The 22,222-nt window shown below is 33.9% G+C and overlaps 1 protein-coding gene and 1 long non-coding RNA gene across 6 annotated transcripts in view; one reads left to right on the top strand and one right to left on the bottom strand.

Moving 5' to 3' along the window:
* Positions 1 to 22,222, bottom strand: part of DNAJB14 (DnaJ heat shock protein family (Hsp40) member B14) — a 51,171-nt gene that overhangs the window by 11,754 nt on the left and 17,195 nt on the right. For 3 of the 5 annotated variants that reach the window (XM_032261527.1, XM_032261525.1, XM_032261528.1), the window contains 2 exons: positions 14,858 to 15,003; positions 905 to 1,090 (listed from right to left, as the gene is read on the bottom strand). In XM_032261527.1, coding sequence (XP_032117418.1) covers positions 905 to 1,090; positions 14,858 to 15,003 — 332 coding nt within the window. Of the gene's footprint in view, positions 1 to 904; positions 1,091 to 14,857; positions 15,004 to 17,837; positions 20,355 to 22,222 lie in introns of those variants that run through there. The other 2 variants (XM_032261530.1, XM_032261529.1) reach the window with 2 other exon arrangements.
* Positions 1,226 to 21,929, top strand: LOC116538943. Its single transcript, XR_004263857.1, has 3 exons — positions 1,226 to 1,237; positions 6,680 to 6,684; positions 21,845 to 21,929. It is a non-coding gene; the product is annotated as an uncharacterized LOC116538943 (long non-coding RNA).

The following is a 22,222-nucleotide window of genomic DNA, read 5'->3' as shown; positions in this document are numbered from 1 at the left end:
ACAAGACTAAAGCTGTAATTTTAAGTACCTTGAGGAGCTACATTCAAGAAAAATCAATTTCCACACTAACAACTCACAGTACAGTAAGTCCTCACTTAACGTCCTCAATAGGTCCTTGGAAACTGCAACTTCAAGTAAACATGATGTACTATATGCCTTAGCAATTTAACTCTTGTTTATATCAATTAGCCTGTGGTAAAATTAGTTGTTATTCAGAACATTGTTTCACTTCTAGTCACAGTTTCCAAAAACCTTATGTTAAGTGACCACTTACTGGAAATGTAAGTGGAGTTTAATACTATTTATGTTGGCACTATAAAATCTATCCATTTAGTGGTATCACTACAATACTTCACTTTGATAGTCTAAAGTTAGCTATTTCTACTTTAATGTAATTTTTAAAATCCACTTTGTATATAACCTATGAATCAGACTTTCTACTGTTTAAATGGAAATAGAAATGAGTACCTCTACTTACATCCAAATTAGCAAACTATAATGTTATTGATAAAATATTTACAAAGATCTCTAAAGAAGCAATGTCAAAGAGTCATCCAGGTTGAAGAAAACCATTCATAATTATAACAGTACTTACCTAAGACATTGCCATTACATTTCCTTCTTATATTCCCCTTCAGCTTTATATAAAATACAGAATATCTGTACTCTTCATTTTTTTAACTAAAGTATATTCTAGGAAAATATGGCTTTTTTTAACTAAAATGTTTAACTTTGTAAAAATAGTAATCCTAACATTTTTCTCCTGCTTTCATGAAAAACCGTCACAGGATCAAAACATTACAAGAAATGTAAGGGAAAAGGTAGATACATCTCTAAATAATATAACTGGAGGTAAGACTCTGTAGCTTCATAAAATATAATATCTGTAATTACATTAAAGTACCTGAAGGAAATCCACCCCCAAAAAATATATTAAACAAGTCTTCTGGAGTTATATCAGCTTCACAACCTCTATGGAAATTAAATCTGCCATTGTTTTGGTGGTTACAAGCTTGTTCTTCATTGCCTGTGAGGTCATACTGTTTTCGCTTTTCTGGATTACTTAACACAGCATAAGCATTTCCAATCTCTGAAAAAGTCAGGAGTAAAAGTTGGTAAGCAAAGTTATTATATTATAAAAGGCTGCCCCACATAAAAACTAATGTCATGCTGAAAAAAAAAAAAAAAAAAAAAAGACCACCTGAAACTAATCCAGAAAATTGTTTAAAAGTAGGAAGTTCTTTTAAAGAGGCACATTGTTTGCAATTACACATATTATTTCTCAATACAACTTTTTATACCATATAGACATGTCTCTACTGCTTTGAAAACAAAGGAATATCCACCTTTCCTGTTTTAATATTGTGTTCCAGCTCCTAAAATCCTGCCTCTTAAGCCATTCATCAAATGGTTTAAACCAATAACAGCAGTAGCTACCATTTATTGAGTACCTAAGAACTGCCAGGCTCTGCACCCAATACTTTATTACATTGTCTGTTATTGTCTCCACTTTACAAATGAGGGCCCTAAAATTCAAGAAGGTTAAATAACTCATTCAAAGTCAAATTCTTCTTAGCACAATAAGTACACTCTCTTCATGCAGCCTATGCCAAAAATCTTTTTTTTGCACCCTGGAGTCTGAATGAGCTATTCTTTCATCCTATAACCCCAAACAGTTTATCCCCTAGAACAGTAAAAAAGGGGACTGTGTTTATGTTTTCATGGCAATATTCCCAAGACCCAACATAAGGTCTGAATTAGTTTTTAAATAAACACAGACAGTCCTCAGTTTTTCTGTTTTACTTTGCATGACATTTATTTATAAAAAAGAATTCTATTTCCCACCTCACAGTCCCAAATCCAAAAGAGGTAATGGTACACTGGTTACCAGAATGTCTTTCTGAAGCAATTTACAAGTTGTGATGCTTTCAATCTAAAAGTAGGAACTGATTCTTATTCTGACACTTCTAATAGTTAATTACTTCATAAATACGTCTTGCTTCTTAAACTAGATTGTAAGCCTCTTGCAAGACAGAATATTTTAGAAATAGTTTTTGGATCCCATGGGGTGGCTGCCATAGGTACTGTGCAAGCAAACAGATGCTCATTAGGTAGTTGTTTCTGAATGATTTCATATTACACTGGAATTAATTATATACAATACTCTGGATATTTTCTTCTAATCAAGCTTCTATTTATTTATTTTAAGATGGGGTTTGAGCATATTGGTCAGGCCAGTCGCGGACTCCTGACCTCAGGTGATCTGCCCACCTCAGCCTCCCAAAGTGCTGGGATTACAGGCGTGAGCCACCTCGCCCGGCTCCTAATCAAGTTTCTTAAAACTAGATTCAGAGATTGCTTTCAGGTGGTATGTGTACCCTGCTGTATGAAAAATTAGGTAGATGGTCCATCTATCTAAGCAGATACTTTCTTCAGATTCTCAAAGAATCTGTGATTGCAATGTAGCCATCTTTTATGAGTTATTTCAAAGGGAAAGCATAATCAAAGATCTAAACAATGTACTTACAAACAACATCAACATATTATAAACTAAAAGGGCTATCCCATGGAGTGTAATAATGAGAATTTAATAGTTTTACTACTTTAAAGCTATTAATATATAGGCAACCCAATTCTATTTTAAGGCTTTCCTTTTTTAGAAAAAATAATTTCCAAACATTAAGATATTTTAGAAGGTATTTGTGAAATACTGTCATAATCTATAATTGCACACATAAGACATTTTGTATATGTGGTCGGAGTAATTTTCTATTCATTTACTTTGTGTTATACCCATATAATCGAGGTTTTTTGCAGTACCTTATTATCTAAATAATTATATCCTAAATTTATTTTGGTATTCAAAGGTTTTACAAAATACATTTCTACCTCATTGTCACTTATTTCACCAAAAGGTACCTTGTACTTCATTTATTTTTCTTTAAGCTTTTAATACACAGATCTGCTACACCTTTTACTTAATTTTTCCCAACAGTAATATTTAACAAAATTATATTACAATATCACTAACAGAATGTTGACATTGATATAGTCAGGATGTAGAACATTTCTAATACCACCCTCATGTTTATCTTTCATAACCATATCCAACACCTCCTCCTTCCCTCCTCAACCCCTGACAATTAATCTAGTCTCCATTTCAACAGTTTTGTCATTTCAAGACTATTATATTAATGAAATAATATAGCATGTAAATGGGATCATATTATATGATATATAAATGGAATGAAACCTTTTGGGATTGGCTTGGTAAATCATAATACTCTGAAGATCCAAATTGTCATATATGCCAACAGTTCATTTCTTTTTATTAGTGGGTAGTATTCCATGGTTAAGGATGTACCACTGTTTGCTTAACCATTCACCACTGAGTAACGCCTAGGTTGTTTCTAGTTTTTGGCTATTACAAATAAAATTGCTATATAATTCATGTACAGGATTACGTATAAACATAAATCTTCATTTCTCTGGAATAAATTCCCAGGAGTGCATTCTGGGTTGTACAGTAGCTACACAGATTTTTGAGAAACTGCTCAACTGTGTCATTATATATCCCATCAACAGTGTATGAGTGATCCATTATCTGCATCCATACCAGCATTTGGTATTGTCATTATTTTTCACTCCAGCCATTCTGATAAATGTGTAGTGATATTCCATTTTGATTTACTTAGCATTTCTCTAATGACTGATGGTGAAAGTCTTCATTTTCTTGTCCATTCTAATTGGACTGTCTGTATTTAACTTTTGAGTGTTGAGAGTTCTTTATATTTAATATATTCAAAATATTGGCCTTTGTCAGATATGTGCCTGGCAAATCTTTTCTCCCATTCTAGAGCTTCTTTTCATCCTCGTAATAGGGCACAGCAAACTTAAAAAATCTTAAAGTCCAACTTAACTTTTATGTGTGATGCTTTGGGGGTTAAGTCTTAAAAAAAAATCGGCCAGGCACAGTGGCTCACACCCATAATCCCAGTGCTTTGGGAGGCTGAGGCAGGCAGATCACAAGGTCAGGAGTTCAGAACTAGCCTGATCAACATGGTGAAACCCTGTCTCTACTAAAACTACAAAAAGTTAGCCAGGTGTGGGGGCGTGCGCCTGTAATTGCAGCTACTCAGGAGGCTAAGGCTGGAGAATCACTTAAAGCTGTGAGACAGGGGTTGCAGAGCTGAGACTGTGCCACCGCACACCAGCCTGGGCAACACAGCAAGACTCCTTCTCAAAAAACAAACAAACAAACAAAAAATCATTGCCTCGCCCTAGATCCTAAAGATTTACTCCCATGACTGTTGGCTAAAAGTGTTATGTTTTATATTTACATTCATGATCTATTTTGATAGGGTTCATTTTCTATATAAGGCATGATATATTCATCAGGGTTAATTTTTTGGACTATGGATGTGCTATGGATGTCCAATTGCCTCAAAACCAACTGTTGAAAAGGCTATCTTTCCTCTATCGAATTGCTTTTGCATCTTTGTCAAAAGCCAGTTGGCTATATTAGTATTGGTCTAATTCTGGGTTCCCTATCTTGTTCTACTGATCTATGTGTAAATCTTTCTGCCAATACCACAGTTTTGTTTACTGTATATCTACAGTGTTCCTGAAATCAGGACCACTAATCACTCCTACTACATTATTTTAATAAATCTTTTTAGATATTCAGGTTCTTTCTTTCCCCCATATGAATTTTAGAATAAAATTTGTTTCTATCTACAAAACAAATCCTGCTATGATTTTGACAGGAATTGTCTTTAACAGGTATATCAATTTGTGATGACCTTTTTTTGTGTGTTTGAGATGGAGTTTCACTCTTGTTGCCCAGGCTGGAGTGCAATGGAGCACTTGGCTCACAGCAACCTCCGCCTCCCAGATTCAAGCAATTCTCCTGCCTCAGCCTCCAGAGTAGCTGGGATTACAGGTATGCACCACCATGCCTGGCTAATTTTGTATTTTCAGCAGAGACGAGGTTTCTCCATGTTGGTCTGGCTGGTCTCCAACTCCTGACCTCAGGTGATCCACCTGTCTTAGCCTCCCAAAGTGCTGAGATTATAGGCATAAGCCACAATGCTCAGGCAACTTCACATCTTTAGTATGTTGATTCTTCCAATCCATGAACATAATATTTCACTCCATTTATTTAGCTATTTCCTAAATGAATAATCAATATTGATTAAAGAAATCAGGAAATAGCTAAATAAATGGACCGTATATAGTATATACAAAAGCTATATATATATACATATATATATATATATAGCTTTCAGTATATAAATCTGACACAAGTTTTACTACATTTACACCTAAGTATTTTTTTGTATGTATGATTATAAATGATAATGTATTTAGTGTCTAAATGTTCATTGCTAGTTAAACAGAAATGCAATTACTTTTTTGTATATTTATATTGTATCCTGCAATCTTACGGATTCACTTAGTAGCTATAGAAGTTTTTTCTGTGGATTCCTTGGATTTCTATGTAATCATGTCATTTGCACATTAGGACAGTTTTATGTCTTCTTTTCCAATCTGTATGCCTTTTATTTCCTTTGTCTCTCTTTAATGCAATGGTTACTACTTCCTGCACTTTGTTGAATATGAGTGGTAAAGAGACATTCTTGCTTTATTCTTGATCATAAGGGAAAAACATTCAGTCTTTCACCATTTAATGTTGGCTTACAGGTGTTCTGAGTTGCTCTTTATCAAGTTGAGGCAGGTTCTTTCTATTGCAATTTTTCTGAGAGTTTTTATCATGAATGGGTGCTGAAATGTATCAAATACTTTTATTCCACTGATTAATATAATCATGCAATTTTTTTCTTTAGTCTACTAATATGGTGGATTACACTCATTGATATTCAAATAGTGAATTGACTTTGCTACCTTAAAATAAACTTCTATTGTTTGGGGTGTATAATTCTTCTTATATACTGCAAAATTCTGATATTTTGTCATGGACATTTGGGTTTATTCCACAAAGAATACTGATCTGTAGTTTCATTTTGTTTGTTTTGTTTTTTGTAATGTCTTTGGTTTTGATATAAACAAGGTAAAACATTTCTTAAAGTTAACTGAAAAATCTCTCTTCCTCTTCTATTTTATGGAAGAGATTTTACAGAATTACTTTTAATTCTTCCTTTAAAAGTTTGGTAGACTTCTTCAATAAGAGCATCTGAGCATGGAGATTTCTTTCTTGGGAGTTTCATAATTACGTTAATTTACTGAACAGTTCTGTCTTAGTCCCTCTTGTGTTGCTATAGAAGAATACCTGAGACTAGCTTATGGTTCTATAGGCTGAGAAATTTTTGGGCATGGCCTTGAGTTCTGGTGAAGGCTTCTGTGCTGCATCACATGGTAGAAAAAAATCAAAGGGGAAGCAAACAGGTGCAAAGAGGGGAAAGCCAGAGGGGTGTCCTAGCTTTGTAACAACCCACTCACTTAAGAAGTAATCAATTCCTGCAAGAAGTAATCTAGCCTCAAGAGAGCAAGAACTCACTATGGTTAAAACAGCACCAAGACATTCATGAGGGATCTGCCCCCATAACACAAACACTTCCCACTAAGCTACACCCCCACAACACTGCCACAATGGGGATCAAATTTCAATATACCCAAACCACAGCAAGCTCTATAGGGCTATTCACATTATCTATTTCAGACTGAGTTGTGATCATTTGTATTTTTCAACAAATTGGCCCATCTCACCTAACTTGTAAACTTATGTGTATGGAATTGTTCATAGTATTATTCTCTTATTATCCTTTTGATGTCTGCCGTGATATCCTTGTTTCTGATACCATTTCTGACAATGGTCATTCTGTCTTCTCTCTTTTTTTGGTCAGTATTTCAATTTTATTCATTTTTTCAGAGAATCAGCTCTGTTTCATTGATACTATTTTCAATTGTACTGATTTCTACTCTTACAATTTCCTTTCTTTTTTGCTTTGAGTTTATTTTGCTACTCTTTTTCTAGATTTGTAAGATAGAAGCATAGATAACTGATTTGAGACTGTTCCTCTTTTCTAACATACGCATGTCATGTTACAAGTTTCCTCTCAGGGATGCGGAGAAATAGGAACGCTTTTACACTGTTGGTGGGAGTGTAAATTAGTTCAACCATTGCGGAAGGCACTGTGGTGATTCCTCAAGGATCTAGAAATATCAATACCATTTGAACTAGCAATCCCATTTCTGGGTATATACCGAAAGGATTATAAATCGTTCTATTATAAAGACACATGCATACGCATGTTTACTGAGGCACTGTTCACAATAGCAAAGACCTGGAACCAACCCAAATGCCCATCAATGATAGACTAGATAAAGAAAATGTGGACATATACACCATGGAATACTATGCAGCTATAAAAAACAATGAGTTCACGTTCTTTGCATGGACATGGATTAAAGTAGAAACCATCATTCTCAGCAAACTGACACAAAAACAGAAAACCAAATACTTCATGTTCTCACTCGTAAGTGGGTGTTGAACAATGAGAACATACGGACACAGGAAGGGGAACATCACACACCAGGATCTGGGGGGTGGGGGGCTATGGGAGGAGTAGCAAGGGGTGGGCGGATTGGGGGGGAATAGCATTAGGAGAAATACCTAATGTAGATGACAGGGCAAGGGATGCAGCAAACCACCACCAAGGCACGTATATACTTATGTCACAAACCTGCATGATCTGCACATCTACCCCAGAACTTAAATTATAATAAATAAATTTTTTTAAAAATTTCCTCTCAGCATTCCTTTAACTGGTTTTCTCAAATTTTGATTGCGGTATTTTCATTTTTTGTTAGTGCAATATATTTTTTAAAATTTGTTTTGATATTTCCTCTTTAACCCATGGATACTTTAGAAGTATGGTGTTCAGTTTCCAAGTGATTGGACATTTTCCTATTACCTTTGTGTTACTGATTTCCACTTTGATTCCACTGTGTTTAGTGAACATACTTGTATGATTCAATACTTTAAATTAGTGGAGGTTTATCTTATGACTTAGGATATGGTCTATCTTCCTGTGTGTTCTGTGGGCACTTGAAAAGAATTTGCAATCCACTGTTGTTGAGTGGCATGTTGTATACATGTTGATTAGATCTTGTTAGGTGATGGCGGTGTTCAGTCTTTCTGTATTCTTGTTGATTTTCTGTCTAATTGTTCTATAAATTATTGAGGAGAGGTACCGGAGTCTCCAACTATAATTGTGAATTTGTGCATTTCTTCTTCCAGTTCTATTAGTTTTTGCTTTACATACTGTACAGCTTTCAGTGCATATACATTTGTGTCTTAAAAGGACTGACCCTTTTATCAAGTACATATTCATAATGTAATTCTCTGGTAATTTTTTTACTCTAAAGCCTACTTTGTCTAATACTAATATAGCAACTCCTGTTTTCTTTTAATATTTGCATGATATATATTTTTTTCAATCTTATTTTCATCCTGTATGTGGTGTTATAAATCAAATAATTTTCTTGTAGATAACATACAGCAAAATTATGTTTTGTTTTTGAGACAAGATCTCACTGTGTTACCCCAGCTGGAGTACAGTGACACAGTCACAGTTCACTGCAGCCTCAACTCCTCAGGCTCAAGTGATTCTCCTGACTCAGCCTCCCAAGTAGCTGGACCAGCAGACATGTGCTACCACGTCCAGCTAATTTTTAAATTTTTTGTAGAGATGGGGTCTCACTGTTGCCTAGGTTGGTCTTGAACTCACAGGCTCAAGTGATCCTCTCACCTTCACCTCCCAAAGTGCTAGGAATATAAAGGCAGCAACCACTGCACCTAGTGAAATCACATTTTTAAAATTCATTCTGCCAAAGGACTTTTAATTGGCATAGACAGGTCATTTACATGTAATGTAATTACTGATAAGTTAGGGTTTAAGCCTGCCATTTTATTTTTTATTTTTTCATTTCTGTTTTCCTTTCCCTGACATCTTGTGAGTGAGTTACTTGAACATTTTTTAGAATTCCATGTTTACTTACCTACAGTGTATTCTGATTATATCTCTTTGTATAGCTTTTTGGTGGCTGCTCTAGGGATTGTATATACATTATTTATATGTATTATATATACATAATTCATAACCTTCTGGTGTCATCAATTTGTTAGTTCGAATGAAGTATAGAATCCTTACCTCCCTTTACTTCCCTTTATCTTCCCCCATATAAAATATAATTTCTTTATATATTTTCTTTATATATATCTAAAGCCTTATCAGACAATGTTTTAACTTTTGCTTCAAATACCAAACATAATTTAGAAACTCAAGAGAAGCAAAAGTATATTGTATTAAATAATATTTTTGCTTACTATGTGTCTTAGTCCATTCAGACTGCTATTAGAAAATACCATGAACTGGATAGCTTATAACCAAATCTCTCTCTCACAGCTGCAGAGGCTGAGGCTTGGATCAAGACACTGGCGGACTCAGTGTCTGGTGAGGGCCTGCTTTCTGGTTCATAAATAGTTCCCTCCAACTGTGTGTTCACAAGATGGAATCCCACCTCTCAAAAGCCTCATCCCTACTCCCATCACATTTGTGACTAGGTTTTAACATACGAACTTTGGGGCACCACAAATAATACCAGAGTACTGTGCTTTTTCTCGGTACTTGGTATTTCAAGATTCTTTTATTGTATCTTTTTGTTTAAAGAACTTCCTTTGGCTATTCTTTCAGGTTGTATTTGCTCATGACAAATTTTCCCATTTTTCCTTTTCTGAAAAATGTCTTGATTTCCTTTTCATTCCTGAAAGATTTTTTTTGCTGAGTATAGGATTCTAGGTTGACAGTTCCTTTTCTTTTAGCACTTGAAATATGTGCCATTTCTTTCTGGCCTCTGAGGTTTCCAATGTGAAATTTGCTGTCATTTAAATTGCTTCCCTCCCTATAGGTAAGGTGTCATTTCTCTTTTGCTGCTTTCAGGACTTTGTCTTTAGTTTTCAAAAGTTTGACAATGATGTGTCTTGGTATGGCTTTTTTTGGGCTTATCAGTTTGTGGTTCATTCAATTAGAATCTATAGGCTTCTATCCTTTGCCAAATTTGGGAAGTTTTCAACCTTTAATTTTCTGAGTACTCTTTCGGCTCTGCCTTCTTCCTCCCTTTGTCCTAGGACACCAAATCACCTGAATATTAGATATTTCGTTATCGTCCCACTTGTCTCTGAGGCTATGTCCTTTTTCTTTTTAGCTTATTTTCTATGTTCAAATTAGATAACATCTATTTTTCTATTTTCTAGCTCACCAATTATTTCCTGCATTTGTCTAGTCTGCTGTTTATTCCATTCATTGATAGTTTATATTTATTTTTGAGTTGTAAAATTTGTATTTTGTTCTTTATACTTTTAATATCTTTGCTCAGACTTTCTATTGCTTTGTGGAGATTCTTTTGTTTTAAGCTTATTTGTATTTGCTCATTGAAACATTTATATGATTTTTTTTATGATTGTTCTAAAATTTTGGTAGGCAATTCTAACTTTTCTGTCATCTTCATGTGGGCATCTATTGATTGATTTTTAAAATTCAGTTTGAGATATTCCTGGTTCTTAGACTGACAAGTAATTTTCAACTGAAACTTCATAATTTGGGGTTATTACCTTATAAGAGTATGGATCTTATTTACATATTTTGTTTTTATTGTATTCCTCTGACGTCACTTCAGCAGAGAAGGAGGAATACCATCTCATTGTTTCTAAGTGGGAGTGGAAGTCCAGGTTTTCCCCTTGGCCTTTGAAGACACTCAAGGGGAGGGGTCCCATTGGATAGACATGGAAGTTCCCTTATGGGAATATCAGGCCTCTACTTTTATCTCCCTGGCTAGGAGGAGAAGAGATGCTTCATTACTGTTCTCCATTTAATTTCACTGATACTAGAAGGAAATGACTTTGTTACCTCTGGTGATTAAAGTCCTGCCTCTACGTTAGGCTACCTGTGATCCTACCCCAGCAGGGAGAATGAACACCTTTTCACTGCCAGGTGGAAGAGAAAGTCCACATGATCTCCCCTGACATTGTGAGGGAAGCCTTTCTTACTACCCAGCATAAATGAAAGTCTAAGCAATCTAGTTCACCTTCTCTGTTACCACCCCAGAAGGGAGCTTAGAGCATCTCCTTATAGCATAGAGGAGTTGATAGCCTAGGCTCTCTACTCAGTCTCTGCTACTGTGGGTCAGGGTAGGGCCACAATTTTTCCTGTGGGTGTTTGCAGTAGAGTGGCTACTGTTTTTCTGTCTTTCTAGGCTATCCCTTTCCTGATCATTTGGCTAGATAAATCAGGGTTTTCTTGGGGCTTTTCTGTCTATGGCTATTGGTGTTTTTAGATTGCCTACTCCTCTAGCACCTAATCTGGGATATTTGCAGGGTTAAAAAGAATACCTAAGCGACTAACTGCTATGTTGTTCTTTGAATCCTAAGGTCCCTACCTAGTTGGTCTACCTTTCTTGTCTCCACTTTTCAGAGTCTTCCTATGTTTCTTTTCTTTACTTTATATATTAATGTTTGGGGTTTTCAGTTGTACTCATTGGGGAAAACAGGGAAAAGTATATCTGTCCTATCTTCCTGAAAGTGGAAGTCTTCATGGAATTTTAGATCACTCACCTCATTCTCACTGCCAAGCTTTTGCCATCTGCTTTCTTCTCTAACCATAGAATTCATGCTAACTCTTGAGAAAACTCTTAATTTTAACCTTAATTGTAACTATTATGAAGGCTTCTCCAATTACTCTGCTCACAATGAGACTTCATCTTTCTAACTTTTCTTTGGACATCTATGGTCTGTTCTGGTATTTAAATATAGTTGGTCTTTTGTCAGATCCTGAGTATATCTGAGTCTCAACTTTCTTATTTGTGAAAAGAAGATGACACTGGTCTCTTGACTATTTGATGAGATTTTTTTAATAAGCATTAAATTTAAAAATGGGAATGAAAAACCATAAAATGTTTGTTAAATGTCAGGCATTACTATATCACAAAAGTTCTGTGTAAGGTTTATCTCCCCTTTATGAATTATAAATTCTTTGAGGGAGGTGTTATCTCAGATTCTCTCACTGTGTTTCTCTACAAAAACTAGCCCAAATGGCAGAATTAAACTCTTTGTTCTTAGAGATATACTCTAGATGTTTATATTGAACTACCAGAACTAATACAAACAATAGTTCCCATTCCACTATTACTTGTCAAGCAAACACATAAACAACTAATCCATGCCGCATTACTACATTCATGTATGTCAGGAGACACAGGTATTATTCAAACGGTCTCTGAAATTCTCAAGGAATCTTTGAAGATAATGTAGACTGGGTGTGTTTTGAAGACATCTATTATCAGAAAAAAAGGAGAGAGACTCATTTCATTAAAATATTTTTCAAAAATATGTTTTCATACATTTTACAAGTCACTTTATATGTAAAAAAATATTCCTTGCTTGGGAAACTTACAATCCTAACTAAAAAGACAAAATAGCTACATGAACTTATGAGTTCATTTAGTCCATTCTCCTTGAGAGCAATCTTTTTTATTTTTAAAGCTTTACAAAACACACAATTGAAACAACTCTTCTATTTAATCACTAATTACCTCTTCTTCTGTTCTTGAAGAAAATAAAAGCAAGAGGTTTTCACTTTCTGTAAAAAGTGTTTTAGTAATTACAGAGCAATCAATCCATAGTTTAGCTTTTATAAAAAAGACAACAGTATTGTCTTTGCTCAGAGATAAATGGCTTAGTATTCCAAAAACAGACTGATTGGTTAAAAATATAATAAGCTGATACAGAAGATAATGAGAAGATCCTGTGTGCTAAATGAATGAAACCTGCCATTTCTGTGGGATCATACTACCTTAATATATTCTAATTAACTACTGTTACTCATCAAGCATATGTGGATTACAACTTGAGTTTTCTATGTAGTTTCCACTCAATAAAAAATGGGCTCATCAATCAGTTCCCTATTCTGATCCTCTTTGGGACTAATAAACCTGATTTATAGGTAATCTCTTTGTGTACTGAATAACGTGAACCTCTCCTCTAGATATAAATCGCCTCCCAGCATGTTGGTAAGTATTAAGTTTCTAGTTTTGCAAAGCAAACCACTAAACTCTGAAATGTACCAGACGGAAGTATAACCAGCTTTGTAAAACCCCACTGAGTGTCTAGTTTGCTTCCTTAGGTGACATCTATTCTGCTAACCTAGTCAAAATGCAACAAAGGCTATAGAAATATGTTACGTACATTTAGTGTTATTACAAGATGTTAACATGACTTCAACACAGAAGTGGAAAGGGTTTAATGTTCTTAGCATTAATAAAGAATTAACACTGAAATCACTTAGCAGATCACAAACATACAAATAAACCATTGCCAAAATATTTTAAACATTTTTAAAACTCAAAAAATTTTAAATTAAATCTGTGGAACTCATACAGCTAAACTTACTTTTAGCTTTTGGGGAATATATGCTAATAAATTAGCTATTTTAAAATTTCAGTTACTTTTTCCAGTAACTCTGTGACTACACATATAAGGCTCAAGCTATAAAACAAATTAAACAAATATTTATTCTATTTGACAATTTCATCAGAAATTTCCCAACTTTCTGTACTACTGAATTAGAAATTAAACTAAGTGTTGTTATCTGTGTTATTTTTTAAAATGAAAGCTTTATTTTTGTTTAAAAAAGGTGCGTTATTTGGAGGAAAGAAAATAATGGCACTATTTTCTGGACAAATTCTTCAAGTAATGAACTTACAGAAGTGTAATTTCCAAGTGTTTATTTTCAAGTAAAGTTTTTCCTGTACTTTCAACATGCCACTTTTACTTTAAGGAAACACAGTGAGATGGCTCTCACTGTCACACTGGCATTTTACTTTCACCAGCACCACTTTGGTAGTGGCTTTTATTGGAATATATTATTAATTCCCAAATGTATTTTCCTTGGCAACTTCCTTCAAGAAACAAAACTGTTTTGGAAACAATCTTAACAGTATTTTCAAGAAGGACCAATTGATTCTTCTATCTTTTTGGAAGATTTTTAAAATGAGTATCTATTTCCAGTTATTCTACGACCACACCATCGTACTGTAAACATTAAACACTGGCTCTATGAATGCCAAATTCACAAGAATGAACAATCACAAATTTAGAAATTTAACTATGAATGAGAAAGTATTATAAATAAATTGTACTTAACGAAATATAAAATCACAAAATCACTTATCTGACAATTATTTATTAATTTGGCAAAAAAATTAAAGACTATTGGGAAGAAAAATAAAAAATAAATAAAAGGCAAGGGGAAAAATATTAATTTTAAAAAAAGAAAAAAATCACATTAGCTAAAATGTATAAAACGTATAAAAAATGCAAAAATTGGGGAGAACACTAAGGAGATATTTCTTTTAACTAATATCCAAATTCCGGACAGTCTCTTGTACCTTAAAAACTCACAAAAACAATATTTACTTTCAGTTCATTTAGAACCAGATGGCAGTACACTAGATGCTCATGCATAATTATCACGCTACTTGTTCCTGGTAAACAAGAAAACATGTATAGGTGCCTAGAAAAGTTTCTTAAGATTGTATCAAAACTGGCATGTTGCTTTTGTGAAGCCAAACTGCATTTGTTTGACTCGGGGTGTAACCAGTTAATACTGAAGTTTTAAAGGATTTTGCAGACTCTTGTTTGTGCTGGTCTCTACGAATTTTGCAGATCCTTGCTTGTGCTGGTCTTTTGCACCAGTCCAAAAGCAGAATTTAATATTCTGAAACACTGTAAAGTGAATTCTAAAGAGAGCTTAGTAAAATTGCTTTAAAAGGTTTACTTTACTTTTAAAAGCATCTGTTGCTCCAGGTGCATGGTTTTTGTCTGGATGAAACTTCAAAGCAAGCTTTCTATAAGCTTTTTTCAAATCTTCATCACCAGCATCTTTCGTAACTCCAAGTACTTCATAGTAATTTTTACATTTGTTTATGCTGTGAACAAGAGAGTGTGTTATAATGTAAATTTCAAGGAAGATGGTTATGTAATATCCCTAATCTTTTATTTATTAGAATAGTATAAAGAACTATCTATGGACTCTTTCTCAAAATCTAATGATGGCTTATCCCTTTAAGGGTTAGTTTGCTTCACTCTTTTTCGACCATAGACCATTCTTCCAATCTCTTCCCAAGTCTGAGAAGAGTAAACCATGAAAATGTCCTTAGTGTAATATATTACAAGTAAAGCAAAGCCCATAATAATTGTGGATAAAAGAGCATACACTGTAACTAAAATGAGACAATAAAAACAGCTTTTTTAGTATTCATAAGTGGATAAATTCCGAAACTCCTCAAAAGCATGTCACAGCTAAGAATGAACATGCATTACATTCCAAAAATTTTGTTCTTTCATAATGTAGATCTAACCAACTATCAAAGCAACAGTTTAGTACCTGCAAAACAACGGCAGTATTCTGTGGTTTAAATGTTAAGTTAGCACAGTTATTTATTTATTTGTTGGTACAGATGGCGTCTTGCTATGTTGGGGCTGAGGCTAGTCTCGAACCTCTGGCCTCAAATGATACTCCCCATGTCAGTCTCCCAAAGTGCTGGGATTACAGGCATAAACCATGCACCCAGCCAGCCCCGTTATGCCAAAGATACTTTTTCTGTGTTACTCTCTAAAAAAGAACACATCTCATGATAAGATATAACATGGGACTCAAAAAATGTTACCCCTGATTTTCACTGTGATAAGCACATTTCTAAAGATTATATACATATAGTTTGTACCTTAAAAATTTAACAGATTTAAGCCTGGAGTCTTTAAAGTAATACTCTGAATGGAACAGAGAACATTAGGTACACGTGGATGCCAACTTTCTTCCAAAACCTAGTAATTTACTTTCACAAAAGCCACAGTACATTTTCAAAATTTTCGGAGAGTACTTTGTAATTTTAGATGCATTCCACGTGCGGGTGGCTTGATGACAGGGTAGTGACAGGTAAAATGATCTACAGTAAAAGTGGACATTAACAGCAAAAGAACTACAAAGACTGACTCAAAGTTTTCAAAGAAAAGAGATGAGATCTTTTTCTTTAATATTAAAACTATTAGTTACCATAGTGCTTGGCACACAATAGGGCCTCAGTAAATATTTTTAGAGTAAATGAGCCTTAGCTTTCCTTATATAATGAAGGTATCTATCATTTGTTATATGAACTTGAGAGTAAAAAGGGAAAGTAATATAAGATTGTACAAATTTACAGAAATTAAAATTGGAGTTTTCTACTTTAGATACTTAAAAAACATTAACATACATCAATTTTATTTCAAATTTCCTTTATTTAGTCAATAATTATTTATTGAATACCAACTATGTCCAGTGTTCTAGGCAATTAACATTATCATATATCTGTAAACAAGAGAATGATCCCCACCTGTATAGAGACTCATTCTCCTAGAAATGTTTAGAAACTATGTGATAGAAAAAAAGGAAATAGGGAATATTTATAAAACACCTACTGTGTTAGGTACAGGTCCACCATGCCATATCAATGTTCCAATATCCATAAATCACTGAAAAATCAAAGTTATTCTATAACTAATTTTACTGCATAAAAAAATGAATTGGACTCTGTCTAGATTTTGTATATAGGAAAATCTGACCTGAAAAGATGTGAAGCTACTATAGAGTCTTCATTTATCCCATTTAAGTGTGAATGCCTATATGTTTTGCTATAGAAATATGACTATTTGTTACGGACTGCTGCCCTAGACCCTAAGATGTATAATATATAATATACTGTTATCCCTTGGTATCCACAGGGGATTAGTTACAGGATGTCCCCTCCTTGAATACCAAAATCTGCAGATGCTCAAATCCCTGATATAAAATGTTATAGTATTTACATATAACCCTTACACATCTTCCCATGTACTTTAAATCATCTCTAGGTTATAAGTAATACTCAAGAAAATGTAAATGCTATGTAAACAGTTGTTACACTATATTGGTTGTTTAATTTGTATTATTTTTTACTGTTGTATTGTTATTTTTCACCAAATATTTTCAATTCACAGTTGGTTGAATCCACAGATGCAGAACCATAGATGTGGAGAGCCAACTATATTAGCACCTTTCTAAAACAGGAAGAATTCTAAATTCCAAATTGCATTTGGTCACAAAGATTCCACATAAAGAACTGTAGAATTTTATTATGCTGATTATTTTACACAAATATCTCATATACTCCTCATTCGGTAGATATTATTCCCATTTAACCAATGAGGAAACCAGTCTTTGAGTGGTTAAGTAAATCGTCTAAATTCACATAACCAAGTAACAGATGAGAATGAGGACTTACTTCTTCAACAAAAATTTACTAACCATATACTTTCTGTTAGGCACAATTTCAGATACTACAGTGGTGAATAAAATAGTCAAAATCCCATTAAATTTATAATTAGGAGAAGAACAAGCAATATACAAATATACAAGTAAAATATAAAGTACATCATATGGTGATAAGCATCTGAAGAAAAATAAAGTAGCTAATTGAAACAAAGAAAGGATGGGTAGGCCTATTTCAAATAAGGTAATAAAGGAAGGCCTCACAAGTAAGAATTCAAATCTGTTAATCTGACTTGAAAATCTTGCTCAGAACCAGAATACAGAAGAAAAGGATACCCTTCAGACTTCAAACTGACCTTTATCTTGCTATTCCTTTCTTACAATCAGTATTGAAGCAGTCTTTTACCTCTTATATTTTTGCAATTGTTTTTGGTGTTCAGCACATCTTCTCTGCCTCTCTTCTTGCTTAGCTAGTTTCTACAACTTCTGCAGACTCTAGCTTAGCGCTTCCTTTTCCTAAGAATTCAAATTCCTCAGGACTAGGTTTGCTGCTCCTCTGATGTCCTCCCCAAATCCTCTGAATTTAGCCTTATCTCAACAATTACCACAGTGTACTACAGTTGCCTCTTTACTTGTCTGACAACTCTTCTAGATTACAGGTTCTTTGAAGGCAGGGATTATGTCTTTTTCGCCATAAATGTTGGATGGATGTACAGATGACTTTCAACTTAAGAGCAGAAATGACGGGGATCTAAAATGTCACGTTCAGATCAAATGTGGTGAATGCTGTCATGAAAATGTAGTTGTTACTAAAAATCATTTGGAATAGAAGAGAACCAGTTAATAGAAGTGAAACAGACTTGAGACAAGGTATAGAACTACAAATATGGCAGACACTGCCTAAGTGCAAAAAATAAAAGGTAAATTAAACACTGAACAATCCTAAAGCCATTACTACTTGGTTACTTGGTTTGACTGTGTAAGATGTTTAATTATGTTCCAGATTAAGTCTCTAAAATTGTCTTGTTTGTTTATAATTACTAAGCACAAAAGCCTGGTCAACTTAAAAAGGCAGCACAGGTTGCTGGATAGTGTAGACAAAGTAGGTGAAAATCTGCAGTGCTCTATGTAAGGTCATAAAGCTAACAACTGCCACAGACAAAAAAAAAAAAAAAAAGTCTAGACAGGAAAAACAGTTATTTCACTAATTCTTAGCTGTATTCAGCTCCATAATATCTTCCCTACACTAAATTTTCTTTATCTATTAGAAGAGAAATTCTTGAGAAGCCGGCAGTTATAAACTCATCATCACCAATGGACAGCCTTAAGACTATGTATTTCAAGTAATGCTCCAAATATACCCATTCACCTAATTTTTTACACCTGAATGAGAAATTATTTCTATTTTCATTCATATTGTTGTTCATCATGCTCCTTTTCACCAGTTACATATGTTTGTCACACTTCATAGTTTGCTGCTTTCTAAAAGAGTAAAACCTTCTCCTGCCTCACTGAAGAATTAAAATAATTTAAAAAGGAGTAACCCATTACCTATCTTGGAAGGAAACAAAGGCCAAAAGGATCTGTGTGGAGCTCAACAATGGGAAAACTCTGCCTGGTCCAGACCTTATGTCTTCTCTTATGTGCATAAAGGCATAGTTGGTGGGAGAGGATGGTCATTTTTCGATTCTCTTTTTTTCATGTGCTATATAGCTAATTATTTAAATATACTCCAAATTTAACTGGCGTTTAAGGAAACATTTATTTATTCCTGAGACAAAGAATTACTTATTTTATAAGTTTAGCCAAACGATTTCTTTTCTTCTCACATAACGAACTGAAGTTTAAATCAAATCTTAAATTCAACTCCCCATAATTAAATTGACTTAACAGTTGTACAGAGTGCTTCTGATTGATAAATACAATGATACTCCAGTTAATGATTTCACACTGATGTTGTAAAGTTTTTAAATGATATATTAAAAACTTTAAATAAGATCTATGACAACTGTCTCAATTATTTTTCAATATACTTCAACTAAAAAAAAAATTGCCAAATTTAACAGAATATTAGTTTGCAAAGTTAAACACTTTTTCTTCAGTCTTACTGTAAGCTAGCTCTTACTTATGCAATGGATGCAGTATTATTGCAAGACTTCTCCCCATTGAGCCAAATTGTCACTGAGCAACTTGTTTGCATAATTGTGCTAACCAACAAGATAACATGGCTTTCTTCAGAAAAATCCCCTGTGTATAGATAAAAGAAAAAACAAAAACATACATCATGTAAGTGTTTGCTGGTGATCTGTACCCTCACTAAAGCAACTCTTATGAAGGCTAATATAAGAGAAAAGGTATATTCAGCTAAGCAACTTATATAATTTTAAAAACTTAGGATTCTCTTAGAGAATGTTCCAACCATATTTAGCCCCCAAAAGAAAAAAAATCAATTTATTTAATTAAAAAGTATAATAAGATTATGGACCAGAGGACCAGTCTCTAATACAGGTATACTACTAAGCTATTTCTTCAACCCATAAAGAATTCATGGTCTCAAATGTGATTGACCTCAAAGCTAAATCAGCAATACTTCCATTCTCTTTGCTTTTCTCCTCTGCAAATATTCCACACTTTTACCACTCTCAAGCTTTCAACCTCATCTCTTTTCTTCTAACTCTCAGAAAACAACCTCATCTCCAATTTGACAGAGAAAACAAAAAAATTACCTCCACCTTTTATGTCTCGGTCAAATACAGAGTGTATCTACACTCACCATCATCTTTCATTCTTCCATTCTCAAGCTGTGTCCTTACCTAGAGCCAGTTCCTCTGGGCTTTGGAGAACCACACATACAACCACCCACACCCACATACACACAAAACCAACCCCACTCCACATATATATATAATCAATGCCAGAACAAAGAGGCATCAATGTTCTTCCTTCCTTATTTCTACAACACCTTGGACTACTCTTCTGTTTCTTTCAAGGCTAGCGTACAGGAAATGAGAAATAGACTTCTTAAAATAATACCAGATTTAGGAGATTCTTATTTTCCAAAACTTTCAACCATAGTTTTTTAGTAAACTTGGAAATATATAGGTGATTCCATATATTCTTTAAAAAATCATATATAATACATTTAACTTTCTTTGAATCCTTCATTGAGAGTATGTTCTCCCAACATAAAGTAAGTCCTATAAGCAAATACAACTTTTTTTAGGATGTGGTTTCCAGGAGCATGTTTCAAGCACACTGCTTATTAATAAAAGTTTTTTATGAAATAAATTCAAAAGTAAGTCTCTCACTTATTCACTTATTCAGCTACCTCTGACATAAAAGTGGTTAGCAGAATTATTTATATTCTCAAAGTGCTTCACTACCATTCATATTAATCAACTACTCTACCATGGCTTTCCCATGATTAGGGAATCCTTTTTTTGTTTGTTTGTTTGAGAAGGTGTCTTGCTCTGTCATCTAGGCTAGAGTGTAGTGGCGTGATCTCAGCTCACTGCAACCTCTGCCTCTTGGGTTCAAGTGATTCCTCAGCCTCAGCCTCCCGAGCAGCTGGGATTACAGGTGCCTATCACCACGCCCGGCTACTTTTTCTATGCTTAGTAGAGACAAGGTTTTGCCATGTTGGCCAGGCTGGTCTCGAACTCCTGACTTGAGGTGATCTGCCCCACCTCATCCTCCCAAAGTGCTGAGATTATAGGCCTAAGCCACCACACCCAGTCGGAGAATCCTTTTATCTCATTGTAATCACTCTCGAAATGTTACAATCAAGTCTTAGCATTTAAATATATAGGAACAAATGCAAAATATAAACATATGGGTATTTGATTTTAAAATTAAGATATGGTAACAAATCACTTTCCTTAATAAATAAAACCTGTATCTCACAATACACTTCAATTACAAATTATGGTAAGTAAAAAGTTGAAAATGGAGTAAAAAGGCAAAAAAAGGAAATAAAATTAAAAGAGAAACAAACAAGAAAGGACAAATGAGAAAGAGACTTAACTAGTTTTAACAACTCTTCACTAAACTATACTATATGATTCACTCTCTCTGAGAATTCTTGAATTAATCACTGTTCAAAATCCTTAATTCTTAGTTCCCCTAGCAAAGTAGTATCAGTACAATATCAATACAGCTTCCTTAAGCTTTAACTGTAAACAAAGCAGACTTTTCTCTAGTGTTTGAAACTCTAAGTTTCATTTTATTTCCAGAAAACCTTTTAATTATAAAATTAATAAAGCCAGATACCCAAAACCCAGTTTATAATTTTTCTACTCTAACACTTCTGCTTGAAGTAAAAGGGTATCATGAGGCAAAACTAAAAACAGAGACAGAATAATCAGAGTTAAAAATAATATAAAAAGAAAGGATGCTACTGTCTTCATATATATATATATATATATATATATATATATATATATATATAAAGATAGCCTTAAAAAAGAATATAAATAGAAAAGAAATCCTTTGCTATTACACTCAATATTCCTTTCATGAAATTCTCCCATTTTCATCTATGTAAAATAAAACAATTATTCGTCCTCTTTCAGTATTGCTATATAAACATATTGTATGAAAAAGTTGCAATAATTTTTCTTAAAAAAATTGTTTGGAAAAAGCTTTGTAACTTAAGGCTACTTTTAAAAAATAGACTATTCCATAGAGTTGGTACTTTACAGATCAGTTTTATAAAGAATATGAAGCATAAGACACACCCAGAGTTCAACTCCTTGATGTTTGTTCTTCTAATGTTCTATTTCACATTTTACAGGTGTTACAACAGCAAAAAGTACATTAGTACCAATTATGATTGAGATGGAAATCATATTTATTCCTAC

The sequence above is a fragment of the Sapajus apella genome, unplaced genomic scaffold (assembly GCF_009761245.1).
Source record: "Sapajus apella isolate SASKATOON/1434 unplaced genomic scaffold, GSC_monkey_1.0 scaffold124, whole genome shotgun sequence".
NCBI lineage: Eukaryota > Metazoa > Chordata > Mammalia > Primates > Cebidae > Sapajus > Sapajus apella.
Note: the sequence above shows the minus strand (reverse complement) of the source record. Positions and strands in the feature narration are given on the sequence as shown.